Source organism: Myotis myotis, unplaced genomic scaffold (assembly GCF_014108235.1).
Source record: "Myotis myotis isolate mMyoMyo1 unplaced genomic scaffold, mMyoMyo1.p scaffold_m19_p_20, whole genome shotgun sequence".
Classification (NCBI taxonomy): Eukaryota; Metazoa; Chordata; class Mammalia; order Chiroptera; family Vespertilionidae; genus Myotis; species Myotis myotis.
This window is the reverse complement of record NW_023416325.1, coordinates 14,595,596-14,614,850: the sequence shown is the minus strand read 5'-3', so window position 1 is coordinate 14,614,850 and position 19,255 is coordinate 14,595,596. Positions and strand designations below refer to the sequence as shown.

General features: G+C 47.9%; 1 protein-coding gene across 1 annotated transcript in view; it reads left to right on the top strand.

Moving 5' to 3' along the window:
• CFAP251 (cilia and flagella associated protein 251) overlaps window positions 1-19,255 on the top strand; it is a 47,769-nt gene that overhangs the window by 8,862 nt on the left and 19,652 nt on the right. The window contains exons 5-14 of the mRNA XM_036353879.1: window positions 2,260-2,371; window positions 2,623-2,703; window positions 4,205-4,282; window positions 5,807-5,857; window positions 7,653-7,858; window positions 11,666-11,860; window positions 12,574-12,824; window positions 13,404-13,555; window positions 15,821-15,994; window positions 17,009-17,193. Coding sequence (XP_036209772.1) covers window positions 2,260-2,371; window positions 2,623-2,703; window positions 4,205-4,282; window positions 5,807-5,857; window positions 7,653-7,858; window positions 11,666-11,860; window positions 12,574-12,824; window positions 13,404-13,555; window positions 15,821-15,994; window positions 17,009-17,193 — 1,485 coding nt within the window. The remainder of the gene's footprint in view (window positions 1-2,259; window positions 2,372-2,622; window positions 2,704-4,204; window positions 4,283-5,806; window positions 5,858-7,652; window positions 7,859-11,665; window positions 11,861-12,573; window positions 12,825-13,403; window positions 13,556-15,820; window positions 15,995-17,008; window positions 17,194-19,255) is intronic.

Genomic DNA, 19,255 nt, shown 5'->3' with positions numbered 1-19,255 from the left:
AGCCAGCAGTCCTGGATTGTGAGAGGGATGTACGACTGCCCGCTTAGTCCCGATCCCGGTGGGCAGTCAGACATCCCTCGAGGGGTCCCATATTGGAGAGGGTGAAGGCTGGGCTGAGGGACACACACCCCTGTGCACGAATTTCATGCACCAGGCCTCTAGTTCCTAATAAGAAGCAACTGGTTTTCTAATCACAAATATGTTAAGAGTGTAGGTCTGGTCCTACCTGGTTTGGCTCAGAGGATAGAGTGTCAGCCTGCACACCAAAGGGTCCCGGGTTCAAGTCCCGTCAAGGGCATGTACCTTGGTTGCAGGCTCCTCCCTGGCCCGGCCCTGGTCAGGGTGCGTACAGGAGGCAATCAGTCGATGTTTCTCTCACGTCAGTGTTTCTCTCTATCTCTCGCTCTTTCTTCCACTTTCTCTAAAATCAATGGAAAAATATCCTTGGGTGAGGATTAAAAATAAAAAAGTGTAGGTTTGACTGATTTCATCTTCTCTATATTGAATTCTAAATCTCCCCAGGGGTAAGATATATCTTCCAGCTAAGGACATCATTGTGCCATTCCCAACAACGTGCGGACCGCCTTTCCACATGAATGTTTGGGGCGGCTACACAGCGGGATGGAGTTTCCGGGCGACAGAGAACCAGGCCGGCCCTCAGCCAGCACACGGACCTGGTTCTGGCCAAGCGGGACACTGATTGTATTCTCTGTACCAACAGCTCCACAATGAAAAAAAAAGGGGCGGGGAGCTGGTAGCCAGGTTCCTGGGTTGCATCTTCTTGCCACCACCCGCTCTTCATTTCTGAAGTCGGGGACCCCAACATGACAGCTTACTTCCATCATGGCTTCTGTTGTCCGTTGCATTCCTTTGGCTCTCTTAGATGTTTAAATGTCCTGATTAATCTCTGCATGTGTCGAGGCTTTGTCTGTTTCTTACAGTTCTAACATCTTGCCAAGTGACACAGTACAGAAGTTTATAAAAAAAAAAAAAATAAAGTCCTTCGCACTCAAACCCCTTCTCCAAGTCACCATTGTTTAGTTGGGAATCTATTCCTATAAACACACACACAAACACACACACACACACACACACACAATCAGGACATGCTGTGTATACTGTTTTGCAATTTGCTTTTTTCACAAAATTGTGGTGACTTTCCACAATCTACCTTCTTTTTCTTTTTTTTTTTTTTTTAAATATATTTTATTGATTTTTTACAGAGAGGAAGGGAGAGAGATAGAGAGCCAGAAACATCGATGAGAGAGAAACATCGATCAGCTGCCTCCTGCACATCTCCCACTGGGGATATGCCCGCAACCCAGGCACATGCCCCTGACCGGAATCGAACCCGGGACCCTTCAGTCCGCAGGCCGACGCTCTATCCACTGAGCCAAACCGGTTTCGGCCTACCTTCTTCTTTTTTTAAAAATACCTTTTTATTAGCTGTGGTACATTTATATCATGGAATACTATGCAGTGGTAAAAAAGAAGACTCTCTTACCCTTTGAGACAGCATGGAGGGACCTGGAGAGCATCATGCTAAGTGAAATAAGTCAGTCAGAGAAAGACAAGAATCACATGATCTCACTCATATGTGGAATCTAACTAACAGAATAAACTGATGAACGGAGTGGATCCAGAGACATGGAAGCATGGAACAGAGTGCGGAATCTCAGAGGGAAGGTGGGGGAGGGTGGGTAGGTGGGAGGTAATTAACCAAAGACCTTGTATACATATATGCAAGGCCCATGGACACAGACAATGGGGTGGTGAGGTCCTGAGGCAGGGGGTAGGGGTGGGCTGGAGGGGGTCAATGGGGGAAAAAGAAGACATATGTAATGCTTTCAACAATAAAGAATTATTTAAAAATATCTTTTTATTGATTTCATAGAGAGGAAGGGAGAGGGATAGAGAGAAACATTCAATGAGAGAGAATCATCGATTGGCTGCCCCTTGCCCGCCCCCTACTGGGGATCAAGCCTGCAACCCGGGCATGTGCCCTGACCAGGAATCGAGCTGTGACCTGGTTCATGGGTTGACACTCAACCATTGAGCCAGGCCGGCCGGGCTCTGCATGACGTAAGGTTCATCCACGTTGCAGTGTGTGTCCGTGCTCATTTCTTTGCACGTCCGAGTCATATTCCGCTGCCTGGAAACACCACATTTATTTATCCCCAGTCGTTATGCTTTTGAAGTGCGTCCCTGTGGGAACCAGGGCAGGCCCAGCAAATGCTTGTCCCCCGTCCTGTCTTGCAGGATTCCCGTGCACACAATATTCGACAGCTGCCCGGAAGGCGAAGGCATCAGGGCCATAGCCATGACCCGCGATGCCAAGTATCTGGCAACCATCTCAGATGCCGAAATCCAGGTACAGGGACCTTCAGGGTGGCCTCCGTGGGCGGGCCGACGCGTCCAGAGCGTCCCCGGGAGCCGCTCTGTTCAGGCCGCGTGGCATCTGCGATGCTCTTGGGAAGACTGGCCTCCACGTTGTCAGGAGCTCTGTGCCTCGCGGCTTAGCCTGGGCGCTGTGCTTAGTGAACAGGTTCCAGGGTTAACCAGCAGTGTGGTGACTCCAGAGGCCCCCGGACACCCCGTCCTCCTGTCTGCTCTCACTTACAGAAAGTTTGCATCTGGAGGTGGACTTTAGCGGCCGAAACACCGGCGTGCACGCTGGACCTGCCCAAGGAGTACGGTTTTCAGGTGAGTTCAGTCTGAGCCTGGAAGGACCTACCTAAGGTCACTCAGGCCAAGCCAAAGCGATTTCTTTTTTTTTTTTTTAAATTAAATCTTTATTGTTCAGATTATTACATTTGTTCCTCTTTTTTCCCCCCCATAACTCCCCTCCTCCCAGTTCCCGCCCCACCCTCCGCCCTCACTCCCCACCCACTGTCCTCATCCATAGGTGCACGATTTTTGTCCAGTCTCTTCCCACATCTCCCACACCCCTTTCCCCCCCAAGAATGGTCAGTCCATTCCCTTTCTATGTCCCTGATTCTATTATAATCACCAGTTCATTCTGTTCATCAGATTATTTATTCACTTGATTCTTAGATTCACTTGTTGATAGATGCATATTTGTTGTTCATGTGACTTCTTGTTTTAGTGGAGTTTTGGTGCAGTAGAGCTTTTTAAAACGTTTTCATAACTGAGATCTCATTTGATTTCTGATAATAACTAACTTTTTTGAATACTTCTTATGTGCCAGATTCTACTGTGTTCTTTTTTTTAAAATATATTTTTATTGATTTCAGAGGGGAAGGGAGAGGGAGAGAGAGAGAGATTGATGGGCTGTCTCCTGCTCACCCTCCACTGGGGATTGAGCCTTTAACTCTGGGCATGTGCCCTGACCGGGAATTGAACTGTGACTTCCTGCTTCATAGGTCGACACTCAACTACTGAGCCACACCAGCCAGGCTCCAACCCGCTGCTGCTGCTGCTTTTTTTAAAAAAAATGATGCTTTATTATTGAAAATGTTACATATGTCCCCTTTTTTCCTCCGTTGACCCCCTCCTGCCCACCCCCATCCCCCCTCCCGCCCTCCCCAGGCCTTCAGCACCCTATAGGCTGTGTTGTGCATATATGCATTCAACGTCTTTGTCCAGCTTGCTTCTTGATGCCACGCCTGCAACCCTGCATCTCGGGCTGTACCCGTGCCATCTTAAGATGCACGCGGAAAGCCTCCCAGGGTTTCCCACTTTCTTTTGAGGGATCGTTCAGTCTCTGCATTGCACGCCTCCCTCGCTTCTAGAGAGGTCTGCGGGGCTGGTTTCAGGAAGGGAGCCAGGTCCCCCTGCTGTTCAGCACCTTGGCAGGAAGCAGAATCTCCTTCCAATATTTTGTATTCATCCCAAGCTACCTGTGGGCCTGTCGGATTCAGAAATGTGTACGCAGTGGCCTTTCTCCTCAAGAACACAGAATAAGAGTTGTTGGTGAATGCTGGTGTACTTTTGCTTGTTCTAATTCCTAGCTGATGAGTTATAATAAATGAGCCTAAGAAAGGGAATGCACTGAGACCATTAACTTTAATGATCGGTATTTATATTCCTACTGCTTATAAAATGCCATGTCTGCTCTGTTTTAGATTCCTATTCAGTTATGTATTTTAATAAAAATCTCACTTAATTTGAACATTTAGCTTAACCAGAGAGAAACAGAAAATTTATTGTTTATTGTAATATGTCTCCATACTTTATATTTCAGAACTACCTTATTTTTAATCCAACAAATAATAAAGAATTGGTGAGCAATAGTAAAGTACGGGCAATACATTATTTGTGGGTAAGTACAAATATCTCGATTTGTTTTAAATTTACTAACAAACACATGTTCATCCTTTGAGGACAGATGTTTTGGTAATGTAACAATATTGTATGTTCTTAGGAAGCAATAAATATATTGAAGTGTTTTGATTTAATTACAGTATTTATTTTAGTCACATTGGAAATTAGCATATTCATTCTGAAGTAGATAATTTAACTCTTATTTAATTTTTAAATAAAAAGTCAAATATCTATATGAATATATTTAACAGGTCTAAAGTATAGGGTAGTGTTTTTGTTTTGTTTTTGTGTTTTTGAGATCTTGGGCCTTTTAGAAAGGATTAGAAAACAGATCAGCAATATTTATACTGACACAGGGCAAAATTATGACATTAAAACAAGATCAAAAGTCAAACATAGCCCAGCCGGTGTGGCTCAGTGGATTGAGCGTCGTCCCATGTACCAAGAGGTGTCTGGTTTGATTTCCGGTCAGGGCATATGCTGGGGTTTCAGGCTTGATCTCCAGTAGCGGGCATGCAGCAGGCAGCTCATCAATGTTTCTCTATCATGGTTGTTTCTATCTCCCTTCCTCTCCCTTCTTCTCTCTCTCTCAAAAAAACAATAACAACGTATTTTTTTTGAAGAAGTTAAACGTAAAATTACTATACAAGTCAGCAATTCCTAGGTATAGCCTCAAAAGAATTGAAAACAGACAAAAAAATACACATAGGTGTTCACAGCAGCAGCGGCATTCGCAATAACCAAAAAGTTGAACCAAACCAAATGTCCATCAACACATGAGTGGATAAACAAAAGGTGGTCCATCTATACAATGGGATATTATTTAGCCGTTAAAAGGAATGGAGAGCTGATTTCATCCTACACCATGGGTGAACCTTGAAAACGTGACGCCAAGTGAGAGAGAAGCCAGACACACAAAGTCACGTGGTGTAAATGGAATATTCCACTTACGTGAAAGGTCCGGAATAGGTAAACCCATCGAGACAGGATCCAGAATAGTGGTTCTCAGGGCTGGAGGAGGGGCAGGACCAGGACCACTTAATGGGCAGGGGCTTCCCTCTGGGGAGAGGAATGATGGTTACACAGCACTGTTCACAGACTAAGTATCACTGAATTATACACTTTAAAAGGGTCAGTGGCTGATTTTATGTGATGTCCATTTTACCTCAATAGGAGATGGCAGTAAACAACAAAAAACACATTGCGTGGCTGATTTTCAGCGATAATCATTACTTCAGGTATTTGTGATAGCTTGAGAGCCTTGCACAGGTGGAATCCACTCGCACTGACCACCATTTCAGGTCGCAATCATTTGTGGCAGTTCTTCAGTATTTGTTCTTCTGGCTGAATGTTTCTGGCTGTCCCTGGAGGCAGCAGGTTCTCTTACCTGTGGAAGCTGCGAAGCTCTGAGCCTGTTTAGACGCGTTTGTTCCGATTTTGTTGTTATGTAGTTAGTTCTTTGGGAAACCAGGTCTTTGTTTCAGTAGTGATGTTTTGTTTTGTTTTTTCCTGTCCTTACCAGTATGAAGAGAGAGACATACTTATTCACAGTGCCCCACTTTTAACAGAAAAAGTGAGTATGTCCGTCGCTTTTTAAAAATTTATATTTATTTTTTCCCTGTCGCTTTTTTATACATCTGGTTTTGTGGAGAATAAACATGTAGGCATTTTGGGCTGCTCTTTGCATGTCTTAATGTAGGGAAATAATATATAAAAATACTTTAGTTGGGTCCTTTACCATATTGAATTTGTCAGTTGAAAATAACGGATGTGCTGTTAAAAATAAAATATTATAGAAAAGGAAGTTTACTCCCATGAGAACATATCCCCCCCAGAAAGTGATGGCTTCAGTAAGCTATGCGTGCACATATGACAAAGAAGGGCAGTTAGTATGGAGTCACGTAAGTAGAGTAGTTGAACACAGAGTAGCTGGCTGCTCAGTGTTCAGAGTAATAAAGATACTGAGCCACGCCGCTGTGGCTCCGTGGTCGAGCATCGACCTATGAACCAGGAGGTCACGGTGCTATTCCTGGTCAGGGCACAGGCCCATGTTGTGGGCTTGGTCCCCGGTGTGGGGCATGCAGGAGGCAGCCGATCGATGATTCTCTCTCATCACTGATGTTTCTTTCTCTCTCCCTCTCCCTTCCTCTCTCTGAAATCTATAAAAGCATATTGTAAGAAAAGATATCGGGCATTTAGACTTTTAAGGGCCAGCAGAAGAGCGGTGAGCCAGGCCTTGGAGGCAGCGCTGTCCTTGCCTGGTCACCCGGAGCGACCGCCTGTGCGGCGGACCTGAGTCCCGTCGCCTGCGCATTTCCTGACCTGAGACCCGGGTGGTCTGCGCTCAGCGAGAACCACAGGGTAGTTTTTCTGCTTCCCACCTGCACTCCTGGTGTGACTCACAGAAATCCCATGTCTGAGCGGGCATGCCAAGAGGAAAGAAGACGACGAGATGGACGGACATGGGAGAGATGATTCTGTCTGCAAACTCCTGTTTTTCGTAGATCAAATTATCAACAAATAAATGCAGCCCGTTCCAGTTATTCATGGCCGTTACGCTCCACGGAGTCTCTGTAGTTTGAAATAATAAAAATGCTTCGCATTGAAACAGGGCTGCTCTTAGGAAAAGCCCGGTGCCCTTGCTTAACCAGTTGTTTTTTTTGTTTTTGTTTTTACTGATCCTCTTGTGTTCAGGCCAGACGAGGTAAACCTTAGGATCTTAGACAATCGGGCGGCAGACGTACCGCGTCGTATGACAGACAGACTGCAAGTTCCTTTCCTTTTTTCATTTGCTGATCCCTCGAGGAGCGGCGCCACTCCCTGCTCTGGGTTCTCCCTATACCTGCCCTCTAAGACGTTGTCTAAGGCCACCCCGTGCCTTGTTCTACGCAGCACAAGCTTCACAGGGAGCCTGAGGGACACTCCGTGTACAGGCTTCACTCCCGCTGCTGAGAGTAACGGATGGTCCCAGGGAGGCTGGGAGAACTGTTTTATGGTGTCTCACGCCTGGGGCGTGCTTCTGCCCACGGCAGACCTTGGTTTCTTTATCCGTCTCTGAAACCTCAGCGAGGAAAGTGGAACAGATAGGAGCAGAGCTTGGCCACTCTGGCATTTGCTTTCAGCAAACAGTTTAATGGACAGAATACACAACCCTCCACTCAATCTTAGCACGTGAGCTTCAGAGCTGCCTGGGCCAGGGCAATCCACAGGGGAGCGTTTTTTTTTAAGGGATTGATTTGTGCTTTTTAAACTTTTGTATCTTTTTCTACTACATTTCAGGGCCATATTATAAAACGCCACATGTGGGTAAACAGCTTGTTTTATGCGTCTCACCAACGATAGCTCATGATCTGCCTTTTGAAATGCAGACATTCAACAAGCACGTGGGGAAGTTCAGCCAGTCCATCTTTCACCTGAATTTCACCCAAGTCCTGTCGGCCACCCTGGAAGGGAAGCTGGTGGTCTGGGATGTGTACCGCCCACCGCTGTCTGCCTCCACCCTCCCCTACATCAAGCCTTGTAAACTGGTTCACTTGCAGAAAGAGGGTATCACTGTGCTTACTACGGTTGACAGGTAATTAACGGAACTAAAAAGTAGCCGTAGATGATTATAAAAATACTAGAGGCCCAGTGCACGGATTCGTGCACATTGAAAGGAAATTAATTAGAAGGTGGCCAGCGGGGTGAGACTGGGCGAGATGGGCTGGACACACCTTGGAGCCAACCTCCTGAGGTCCCTCCTCAACTGGCCATACCTGGGGTGGCGCCGGGGCTCAAAGGGCGTCTGTGGAATGAGTGGGGTCCCTCAGGCAGGTGGGGTCCCTCGACCTGCCTGCAGGGATTGGGCTGAAACCGGCAGTCCAACATCCCCTGCAGGGTCCGGAGTGTGAGAGGACACTCTGCAAAGTTGCCGTCACTTGGCAGCTCCTACATTGAGCATCTGCCCCTTGGTGGTCAGTGTGCATCATAGTTACTGGCCGGTTGGCCAGTTGGCTGGCTGGCCGGTCGCTTAGCTTTTTATATATATACTAGAGGCCCGGTGCACAAAAATTTGTGCACTGGCAGGGATGGGTGTCCCTCAGCCTGACCTGTGCCCTCTCACAGTCTGGGACCCCTTGGGAGATAACCACCTCCTGGCTTAGGCCCGCTCCCCGGGTGGCAGATGGCAGGCCCGATCCTGCGGTGCCTGCCCCACCTCCCCGGGTCACACAGGGCAGGCCCGAATCTGCGGTTGGGGCAGGCGGTGGATGGCGCTGCCCCACCCTGCCTGCCTGCAGTATGCAAATTTAACGGCCATCTTTGCTGGGTTAATTTGCATACTCTTCTGATTGGCTGATGGGCGTAGCAAAGGTATGGTCAATTAGCATCTTTGTCTTTTATTAGTGTAGATATTTCATTTCTTAAAAAGACCATCAAAGTCTTTTATAAAATTTTATTTATTGATTTTTAGAGAGAGAGGAAGGGAGGGAGAGAAACACCGATTTGTTATCCCACTTATTCATGCATTCATTGGTTGATTCCTGTATGTGTCCTGACCGGGGATCGAACCCACAATCTTGGCATATAGGGATGATGCGCTAACCAACAGAGCTACCTGGCCAGGGCCTATAAAGGTATTAAAAACCCCTTTAAATGTATACCTGTATTTTGTAGATGCATAGAATATATCCAGGGACATTAGTTGAGCTCAGTGGATAGAGTGTTGACCTGGGGACTGAAGGGTCCCAGGTTCAATTCCGATCAAGGGCACATGCCTGGGTTGCAGGCTGGATCCCCAGTAGGAGGCATGCAGGAGGCAGCCAATCAATGATTCTATCATTGATGTTTCTGTCTCTCCCTCTCCCTTCCTCTCTGAAATCAATAAAAAAAAATATATATTTTTTTTATAAAAAGCCTTCGCCTCAGAGAGAGAGAGAGAGAGAGAGAGAGAGAGAGAGAGAGAGAGAGAGTTCCCATTCCAGATACATCCCTATCTTGCTGAGTGGGCAGAGAACTGAACTTCATCAAGCTTCCATTTTTCCATCTGTAAGATGAGCACAATAGTATCCGTCTCTGAGTGATTTCATGAGGAGTTAGGGAGACAAGGCATGTTAAACTCTTAGCTCACTGTCTGGCACAGGGGAGCTCTGAGCCAAATTGTCCTCATTGATGTGATAGAGAAGTTCCCAAAAGGATGGAGAAAATCCCCTAAAGACCAGGACCCTGCCCGTATGGTTGGAGTCCCCGTGCCACCTGCTTTCTGAAAGCTGCTTTGCTTTCCCTCTCCTTTCCTTTTTTTTTTTTTTTTTTTTTTAAAATCCTCACCGGAGGATATTCTTTCATTGATTTTTAGAGAGTGGAAGGGCGGGGGAAAGACACACACACACACACAGAGAAACATTGATGTGAGAGAGACACACTGATTGTTTGCCTCCTGCACACGCCCAACCAGCACTGGGGATCGATCCTGCAACCCAGTTACGTGCCCTGGACCAGAGATTCACGGAGCCAGACAGGCCAGGCCCCTCTCCTTCCTTTTGTACAGCAGACACGCAGGCCCTGGTGCAGGTTGACAGAGAAACGCAATTGTCACCCTCACTCGGCGGTGCGAAGAGGTCAGTAGTAGAATTGCAGTTCACGATGCCATCAACCTTGTATTAGTCGGGGGTTAGGGCCCAGGAAAGACCAGGCCTCGGTTCCCCCCCACGTATTAAATGAAACCCAGCCAGGAAAGCTCTCTGAAAACGCGGGGCCTGCTTTGCCGTTTCTGTCCAGCAGAGGGCAGTGAACGGCGTTTTCGCCAATTACACAGCCCACCTGCCTTGCTTATTAATCAGAAACCTCATTTAATCACTTTGGGTATATAAGAGGGAACTTCCCCCCCTTCCCCCCCCCCAACTTCCCCCGTGATTAGAATTCTGTCACAGGCTTAAAAAAAGCAAGTCCTTGCCCTAGCTCAGTGGTTCTCAACCTTGGCTGCCCATTAGAATCACCTGGGAATCTTTTTAAAATCCTGATTTCTGGGCCTCATCCTCCGGAAATTCTGTTTCTTTGTTATGGGGTGGGGCCACAACATTAACAACAATGAAACAATTTCCGGAGGATGAGGCCCAGAAATCAGGATTTTAAAAAGACTCCCAGGTGATTCTAATGGGCAGCCAAGGTTGAGAACTACTGCCCTGGCTGGTTTGGCTCAATGAATGGAGCGTCGGCCTGCAGACTGAAGGGCCCCAGGTTTGATTCCAGTCAAGGGCACATGCCTGGGTTGCAGGCTCGATCCCCAGTAGGGAGTGTGCAGGAGGCAGCCAGTCAACGATTCTCTCTCATCATTGATGTTTCTATCTCTCTCTCTCCCTCTCCCTTCCTCTCTAAAATGAATAAAATATATATATATATATATATATATATATATATATATATATATATACTGTTTTAATTGTTTTTTAGGGAGAGGAAGGGAGAGGGATAGAGAGAGAGAAACATCAACAAGAGAAACATCATTGATCTGCTGTCCCCTGCACTCCCCCTACTGGAAATGGAGCCTGAAACCCAGCCATGTGCCCTGACCGGGAATCGAACCGTGACCTCTTAGTACCTGGGTCGACGCTCCACCACTGAGCCATACTGGCCGGGCAGCAGTGCCTTCTTATAAAGTGGCTGGTGCCCCATTTTGCAGCTTGTGAGATCTTGGAAGGCCGGTAGACAGCCTCTGTGGTCGTCTGCAGTCTCAAGGCGGAGAATGTCAGTCACTGTGGCTGGTCTCGGAGAGCAGGGGATCATAGAGCAGAGAGCAGCGACTGTGTTGGACACACCTGGACCCCTGCATGGTCTCACTCACCACGTGGACCTGAAAGGGTTGCCAGGCATAAGTATGTTCTGTACAATACTGGGGACGAACTTACACTAAAAAATTACTCATTGTCCGTCTGAAATTCACATTTAACTGGGCTTCCTGCATTTTTATTTGCTAAATCTGGCAACCCCAGGCCTTGAGCAGGTTTCTTAACTTCTCCGTAGCTGTAAAGGGGATAAGAGCAAAACCAGCCTCACAGGGCAGAGCATTAAGTGGAGTTTTTACAATGCCCAGAAGGAATCCAGAGCCTGACATACAATTAAGTGCTCAGTACATGGTACTGAGGCCCTGGCTGGGTAGCTCAGTTGGCTGGAGCATCATTCTGATACGCCAAGGTTGCAGGTTCAATCCCCAGTCAGGGGACATGCAGGAAGCAACCAATAAATGCATAAATAAGTGAAACAACAAATCAGTATTTCTCTCTCTCCCTCCTGCCCCTTCCTCTCTCTCCAACCAACAACAATTTTTTTTTATTTGAAAAAAATGTTTAAAAATATAGACGGTATTTATTACTATTCTTTAACAAACTGATGTTATTCTCCATTTCAGCTATATTGTCACAGGTGACGTGAAGGGTAACATTAAGTTCTACGATCGCACCCTGTCCATCATTAACTGGTTCAGCAACTTCAAACTGAGCTCCATAAGAACGCTGTCCTTTTCAAAGACCCCGGCGACGCCTCCTACCGAGAAATCAAACTACCCTTCAGACTGCACTTTAAAAGGTGACGTTTTTGTCATAAGGTACGTTGTTCCTGAATCTAGTCGTCTGAATGGTCAGAAAGGATTGGCCGGGAGTGTCTACCTCGTTCCTGGGATGGGAAGTGAGGGAACCGGCTGTCCGGGTCAGTCCTGAGCATAGCTGGTAGATGGGTCTCTCTGGCTGATTATAATCCCGACTCATTTTTAAAAATGAAACATTAATTTCATGTGAAGATTCTTCCGTGACTAGAAGCTGCAAGGGCTTATCCCTGAGCTCTGATCTCTGCTCCGTCTGGAGTCCTTCGCTTGCAGGCTGGTCTCTTCTGGAAGCCGAGTTTGTCCTCGCGGCGCAGTTAAAGGCCTTTGATAATTAATAGCCATAACATTTCAAGATGGAATTATCTGTGAGCCTGCTCAATTACCCTGGCGTTATCTGCAGGCGCGGCTGTATGTGTGCGCCCAGCTCCATATTTGCATACACAAATGAATATTTGCATGTGCAGATTAGCTAATTGTACAACCGACTGTCCATCTGCATGCCTAATGACTCAATTTCCATGGAGAAATGTGGGCTTTTTCACTTGCAAATGGAGGCTGTTGGGGATGCGTGGTATATTTTTGGAGGCGGTGGGTTAATAATGTCACTAAATTACAGACGACAGAGGCGTTTCATGGGCAATTAGAAGCAGCGTGGCTGGCTGGCGCGCCCGCTCCCTGCAAACGCTGATGCTGTTTGGTCTCTCCTTGGCAAACAGGAATTTTATCATCGGAACATCTGATGCGATCGTGTACCACTTAAAGGCAGATGAGACCAAACTGGAGAAGTTACTCATAGAGCCCAAGGAAGCCATTTGTGCCATCTCCTGCCACCCATATCAGCCCCTCATCACCATCGGGAGTTCCTGTGGCATGATCAAAGTGTGGGATTATAAAAAGAAAAGATACCTTTTCAGCAGAGTCTTCGAGAAGGGGCTTGGAATCCAGAGTCTGACCTACAACCCCGAAGGTATTTTCGTTGTATCCGCCTCTCTCAGGTTCCAGAGCGAAGCAGACACAATGGCCGTGCTGTGGCTGTTACAGCTGCTGGGAGTTGGCCTTGACACGACTCCCTCCGCCTGGCCAGACAAGATGCCTTCTCCCTCTGGCTCCTGCAGCCCTCGGTGCTTAGGGTCTCTGAGCGTTCCTCCCAGGCTGTCATGCTTTTCATGGTTGTTTTCTCCTACGAGGGACCTTGTCTGTCACTCATCGCTGTCTCCTGGGGACCTAGGACAAGGCCTGGCACAGAGTCTGTGTTTCTTAAATGAAAGAAGCCCTTTTTAAAAAGAAAATTTTTTAAAATTTTTATTGATTTCAAAGAGGAAGGGAGAGGGAGAGAGAGATAGAAACATCAGTGACGAGAGAGAATCATTTATCAGCTGCCTCCTGCATGCCCCATGCTGGAGATCAAGCCTACAATCTCTGGGCATGTGCCCTGTCCTAGAATCGAACTGTGACCTCCTGGTTCATAGGTCGACACTCAACCATTGAGCCCTACCAGCCAGGCAAGAAGCCCTTTCAACCACTGTTCTCTGGCTTGTGATTTCAGGAGACCTTCTTGGAGCTGGCTTCATCGAGGGGACAGTTTACATTCTTGATGCAATGTCCTTGGAAAATGGAATCCCAGAGCCTTTCAACTATTCCAGGACCAGCGTGACTCACATCAGCTTCTCCCATAACTCCCAGTACATGGCAACCGCGGTGAGTGTTTTCACTGAGACTGTTCTGTGTGGCTCAGCAACCTTATTTAAAGCCAAAGAGGCACTGGCCCCAGGTAGCTCAGTCTGATTTACAGAGATTGTGGGTTTGATCTCTGGTCAGGGCACATGCAAGAATCAACTAATAAATGCATAAATAAGTGAGACAACAAATCAGTCTCTCTCTCTCTCTCCCTCTCTCTCTCTCTCTTTCTCCCTGCCCCCTTTTTCTCTCTCTAAAATTATTGTTTTGTTTTTTTTAAAGAGAGGGGGCCCTGGCTAGTGTAGCTCACTGGTTGAGCATTGACCCATGAACCATGAGGTCAGGGTTCAGTTCCTAGTCAGGGCACATGCCTGGGTTTCGGGCATGCAGGTTGAGAGTAGATAACTCACATATGGGGAAGAAGGTAGCGGTGTCTCTGACACCACCTCGTCCCCACCTCATTCTCTGTGGAAGCCTTGACTCCTTTTGCCTTTGTCTCTCCATCTCTATATCCAGATACAAATGAAAAGGTAGACTTTTTTCCTAAAAAGTATGATGGTTTGTCCTGACAGGTACAGGCATGCCAGTAGGGGGCATGCAGGAGGCAGCCATTCGAAAATTCTCTCTCATCATTGATGCTTCTCTCTCTCTCTCTCTCTCTCTCTCTCTCTCTCTCTCTCTCTCTCCTCCCTCCCTCCCTCCCTCCCTCCTTCTCTGAAATCAATTTAAAAACATTAAAAAAAAAGGGGGGGTTGGGAGGTTAGAGAATAACTGCTAAAGGATATAGGATTTTTGATGATGGACGCACAGCTCGGAATATACTAAAACCCACTGACCCGTACACTTTAAACGAATTGCACTGTATGTGAATTATAGCTCGATAAAGCTGTTATCAAAAGAGGAAAGGGGTGGGGTGCGGGGACTTTTGCCTGGAAATAAGGCCAGGGCCTCAGAACTTCTAAGCTTGGACCCTGACAACTACTTTGGTTTGTTAGTTTTGGGGACCCCTTCTCTGCATCCATTCTTTCATCTGCCCCTTTCATTTTTGTGACGAGATGACATTCTCCTTTATCTCAAAGCAAAGTCTTCCACCCGCACCTCAGGTTCTGTCCTCCCCTCTATGAATGGGGTTCCCAAACCCAGTGAAGGTTTCCTCCGCCCTCGCCCTCTCCCTTCCTGCCAGTTCTCTTCGTCCGCACCGTTCTCATCCTGCCTGGATGTCTGTGGGAAGAGACAAAGCAACCGTCTTCACTCGACAGAACCGCCGTCCACCTCTCCGGTGCCTCCCCAGCGCCCCCGGCCTCGGCCTGACCTGCCTTCCGGTCAGATCACAGCACTGCCAGGGGCCAGAAGCCACCGCGCCTCCCGCCACACACCCACTGCGTGCCCTTCAGGCCACTCTCGCCCACTCTGACCGTGTCACTCTCATCCATGATACTTTTTAAAAAAAATTTTATAATGAGCATGTGTCATTTTTTAGGAGAACAATAAAGTCATTTCTTTGTTTTGTTAATCCTCACCCAAGGGTATTTTTTCCATTGATTTTTTTTAGAGAGAGTAGAAGGGAGGGAAGGAGAGGGAGAGAAAGAGAGAAACATCAATGTGAAAGAGACACATTGATTGGTTGCCTCCCAAATGCACCCCTGACCAGGGCTAGGGATTGAGCCTGCAACCCAGGTACCTGCCCTTGACTAGGAATCAAACCCACCACCCTTTGGTTCAAGGGCCGAAACTCTACCCACTGAGCTACACTGGCCAGGGCTCAACCATCATACTTTTTAGGAAAAAAGTCTACTTTTTCATTTGTAGCTGGATATAGAGATGGGGAGACAAAGGCAAAAGGAGTCAGGGCTTCCACAGAGAATGAGGTGGGGACGAGGTGGTGTCAGAGACACCGCTATCTTTGTGAGTTATCTACTTTCAACCTTAATTTTCTCATCTGTAAAATGGGCATCATTTTACCACTTGCTCCGATAGACAAAGATTTATTTTCAGACAAAATATTCTCACAGAAAAATTGGTACAAAAAACATAATGATGATTTTTTAAAATTGCTTCTTAGAGAGAGAGAGAGAGAGAGAAACATCGAATTGTTGTCCCACTTGTTTATGCATTCATTGGTTGCTTCTTGTACTAGTAGGTGCCCTGACCGAGATTGAACCCATAACCGTGTCACACTGGGACGACGTTTTAACCAACTGAGCTACCTGGCCAGGGCAATAAAGATTATTTTAAAGTTAAAAACTGTAAAAAAAGAATAACTTCCGTTCTTTTGCTCATATGCAGGATGCAAATTTTACTGTGGCCGTTTACATGGTCAAGGTCAGAAATAGTCAGAGGGTCTGGGAATACCTGGCAAGGCTGCGTTCTCATCGCCAAAGCATTCGAAGTCTCCTGTTCGGGGTTCATCTGGATAGCAATGAGCCTAGACTGCTGAGCCTCGGCAGAGACAGGCTCCTGGTGAGCGGGGTCGTTTCCGTTCACCGGGCCACCCGTGCGTCTCACTCTTGTTCCCTCCCTGGTGTCCGGCACAGACCCGGGCCCACTGTGTGTGTGTGTTGGAGGCAGTGAATGTACTGAGAAGTAGTGTAAACCTCCCCGAGTTGGTACTTGGTCTTAACCGGGCTCCGACTCGTGTCCTGAGTGAGGAGGCTTCTGGGAAGAGGTGCGGCGGCGGCAGGGAGGTGGTGTTCCCACGGCATGGAAACCTGGCCGCCCTCGCCTCTCTGTAATTTGGAAAGCCGACACTCACTGACACTTCTTCCCCAAATGTCACACCTCACGGAGAATGTGAGATAAGAGGGAAAGGTAGGGACAGCGTCAAAAGTAATGTTACATGATCAAGCCAAGAGCATTCGAAATCAACCAGTCTGTGTATCTGTCCATCAGCGTAATTTCCCTCCCCTTCCTTCCTTTATTCTATCCATTCACCTATCCACCCATCCACCCATCCATCCACTCATCCATCTACCCATCCATACATCCATCCTTCCTTCCATCCTGGTTTGGCCACCAAAACCTATCTGTGGGTGAAATTCAGCAGGCCGCTGATTTATGACTATCAGGTGCTGAGACTTAGGTATGAATGAGTTCCTGCCCCCAAGATAATGGGGAAAGGAAGCCGTATAACATACTAGTAACTGTAAGAGTTCAGGTTTTGGAGTCAGCTGGACCTAAATTTGAATCCTCACTTTACACTTCTTAACTGTGTGACCTTGGGCAAGCCCCTGAACCTCTCTGAACATCGGTTTTCTCATCTGTAAAATGGGCACAGCAGTACTACTTGGCTTGGGAGTGGTGAGCATTAAATGGCATCATGTTTCAGAGCGCTTATCCTCATTTTGCTTGTAATGAATACTCCCTCCTGGTAGCTTATTAGGTTAAGGGTCTAGCCCAGTCTTCTCTTAGAATAGGACTTTGGGCTGACTTCATCCAGCTCTGTCTTCATGTTTGTCCGTCTGGGCGCCTCTGCAGATCGAGTATAATCTTCTCGGGAGCTACAAAAACCACCTGGAAGTGCTGGACATTCACCAAACTGACCAGGGCAACTACCCCACCTGTATGATCTGGTACCCACCACTCACCAAGGAACTCTTCCTGCTCATCTCCAACAGCGGCTACAAAGTGAAACTTTTCAATTCTACCACCAAAATGTGCAGGTACGCCCGGTGGGTTCCCACTAACATGGCACGTAATTCAGTTTCTCAGCCCCTGGCCTATGTCAAGTCGCAGCTTAAGGACCTGTGAGCAGCACAGCTATCACTGGTTTTGCAGAGGAGGAAACTGAGGCACAGATAAGGTCACAGGGCTGGGAAGTGCCAGAGGCAGGATTCTAGCCCAGAGCCCTTGCTTCTGAGCCCCACCCCGCACAGAGATAAGGCACACAGAACTCAGTGCCTGAGGCGCAGTGAAGGAGCCAGAAAAGTCACGATGATGATCAATAAAATCTTCCATTCTGCTTTGGCCAGTGTTGCTCAGTGATTAGAGTGTCGGCCCAGGAACCAAAGGGTCACGGGTTCAATTCCTGGTCAAGGGCACATACCTGGGTTGCAGGATCGATCCCGGCCCAGGGGTATATGTGGGAGGCAGCTACTCAATGTGTCTCTCTCATATCAATGCTTCTCTCTTTCTCTCCTCTCTCCTCTCCTCTCTCTTCTCTCCTTCTACTCCTCCCTCCTTCCCTTCCACTTTCTCTAAAAAAATCAATGGAAAAAATATCCTGGAGTCAGGATTTAAAAACACCTCCCACTATTCGCCAGTGGATGAAGACAGAGGCAGCCAGTTCAGTGCCCGGTGGTTTGACTGTTCTGACTCCTGGTTCCGAGGAGTTTCTCAGGCCACGGATGGCCTTCCTGTGTTTACTCAGCATTTCCTGAGCCCCTACCTGAGCCAGGTGCTGTTCTAGGTGCTGAAGGTGAGGACGCCAACAACACCATGTTTCATCACGGAATTTGCATTTTAATGGGAGGAGTGGAGTTCCTGGGCGAGGTTGGGCTGGAGAGCCGAGGGCAAGAGCACATGGTGCTTTAGAGCCATGAGCCAAGAGAAGGTTCCAGAAGGGAAGGGGGCCTGGAGAAGAGGTCCAGGGACCAAGCCCAGTGCATCCGAGAGCAGCAGGTCCTCCGCCCCAAAGCAGGTCTGCATTTGAGGTCGGCCTCTGGTGCTGCTTGGCCTGCCCCGACCCCCCCCCCCCCCCCCCCGTCGGCTCCTCGTGACAATGCCAACTACTGTGCACCATCCCTGCGGGGGCCCGGCTCTGCCCTTTTTTCTTTTCTTTTTTTTAAAATATATTTTATTGATTTTTTACAGAGAGGAAGGGAGAGGGATAGAGAGTTAGAAACATCGATGAGAGAGAAACATCGATCAGCTGCCTCCTGCACACCCCCTACTGGCGATGTGCCCGCAACCAAGGTACATGCCCTTGACTGGAATCGAACCTGGGACCCTTCAGTCCGCAGGCCGATGCTCTATCCATTGAGCCAAATCGGTTAGGGCTGCCCTTGTCATCTCATTTCGTTTCAAACAGCCCTGCAGAGTATGATCCCACCCAGGTCCAGAGGCGACAGAGCAAAGTCAGACAGCGGGGCTAGACCCTTGAACCTGGCTCTGACTCTGTCGTCCACTTGGCACAAGTGGGCCCTGATGCAGGCCTGGCTTTGGGGTCCTACCTGGTCAGCCCTGCGGGCAGCCTCCTTTGCCTGCGGCCTGGCTGCCTCGTGGGTGTGGCTGAGGAGAGCAGGGGCACGAGGCAGGAGAGACAGTGAGAATGCGCTCGTGACCCTGCCCCGGGAAGGGGGTCAGGAGAGTAGTCGACAGCAGCTGCCCCCAGGCTTGAGAAGGTCATTTTAAAACAATGTATCCAGTAAAATGGGTCCCCAAAAGGCCACGACCACCCAGAATTTTTTGAAGTTCTTCCTAGAAGGGCACAAGGAGAAATGACTGAGAAACGCCCCGTCGTGTGGCAGGAACTGGAGAGAAATCCAGCACAATTAAAAAAAAAAACAAAACACAACTATGAGAACACGGGGAAGGAGGCATTTGCAGGAAATACATGAAAAGGAGTTTTAGGCAGACTTCAGAGTCTTTGTACATCACCATTAATGGACACAAACTTATTGGACAAGAATATCCTGTAGACATGCCCAGTCCTGAGAAGACGGAGTTTGCTGAGCACATGGACTGGGGAGGGCGCCAGGCTTGAAGCTCCGCCGACAGTCACTG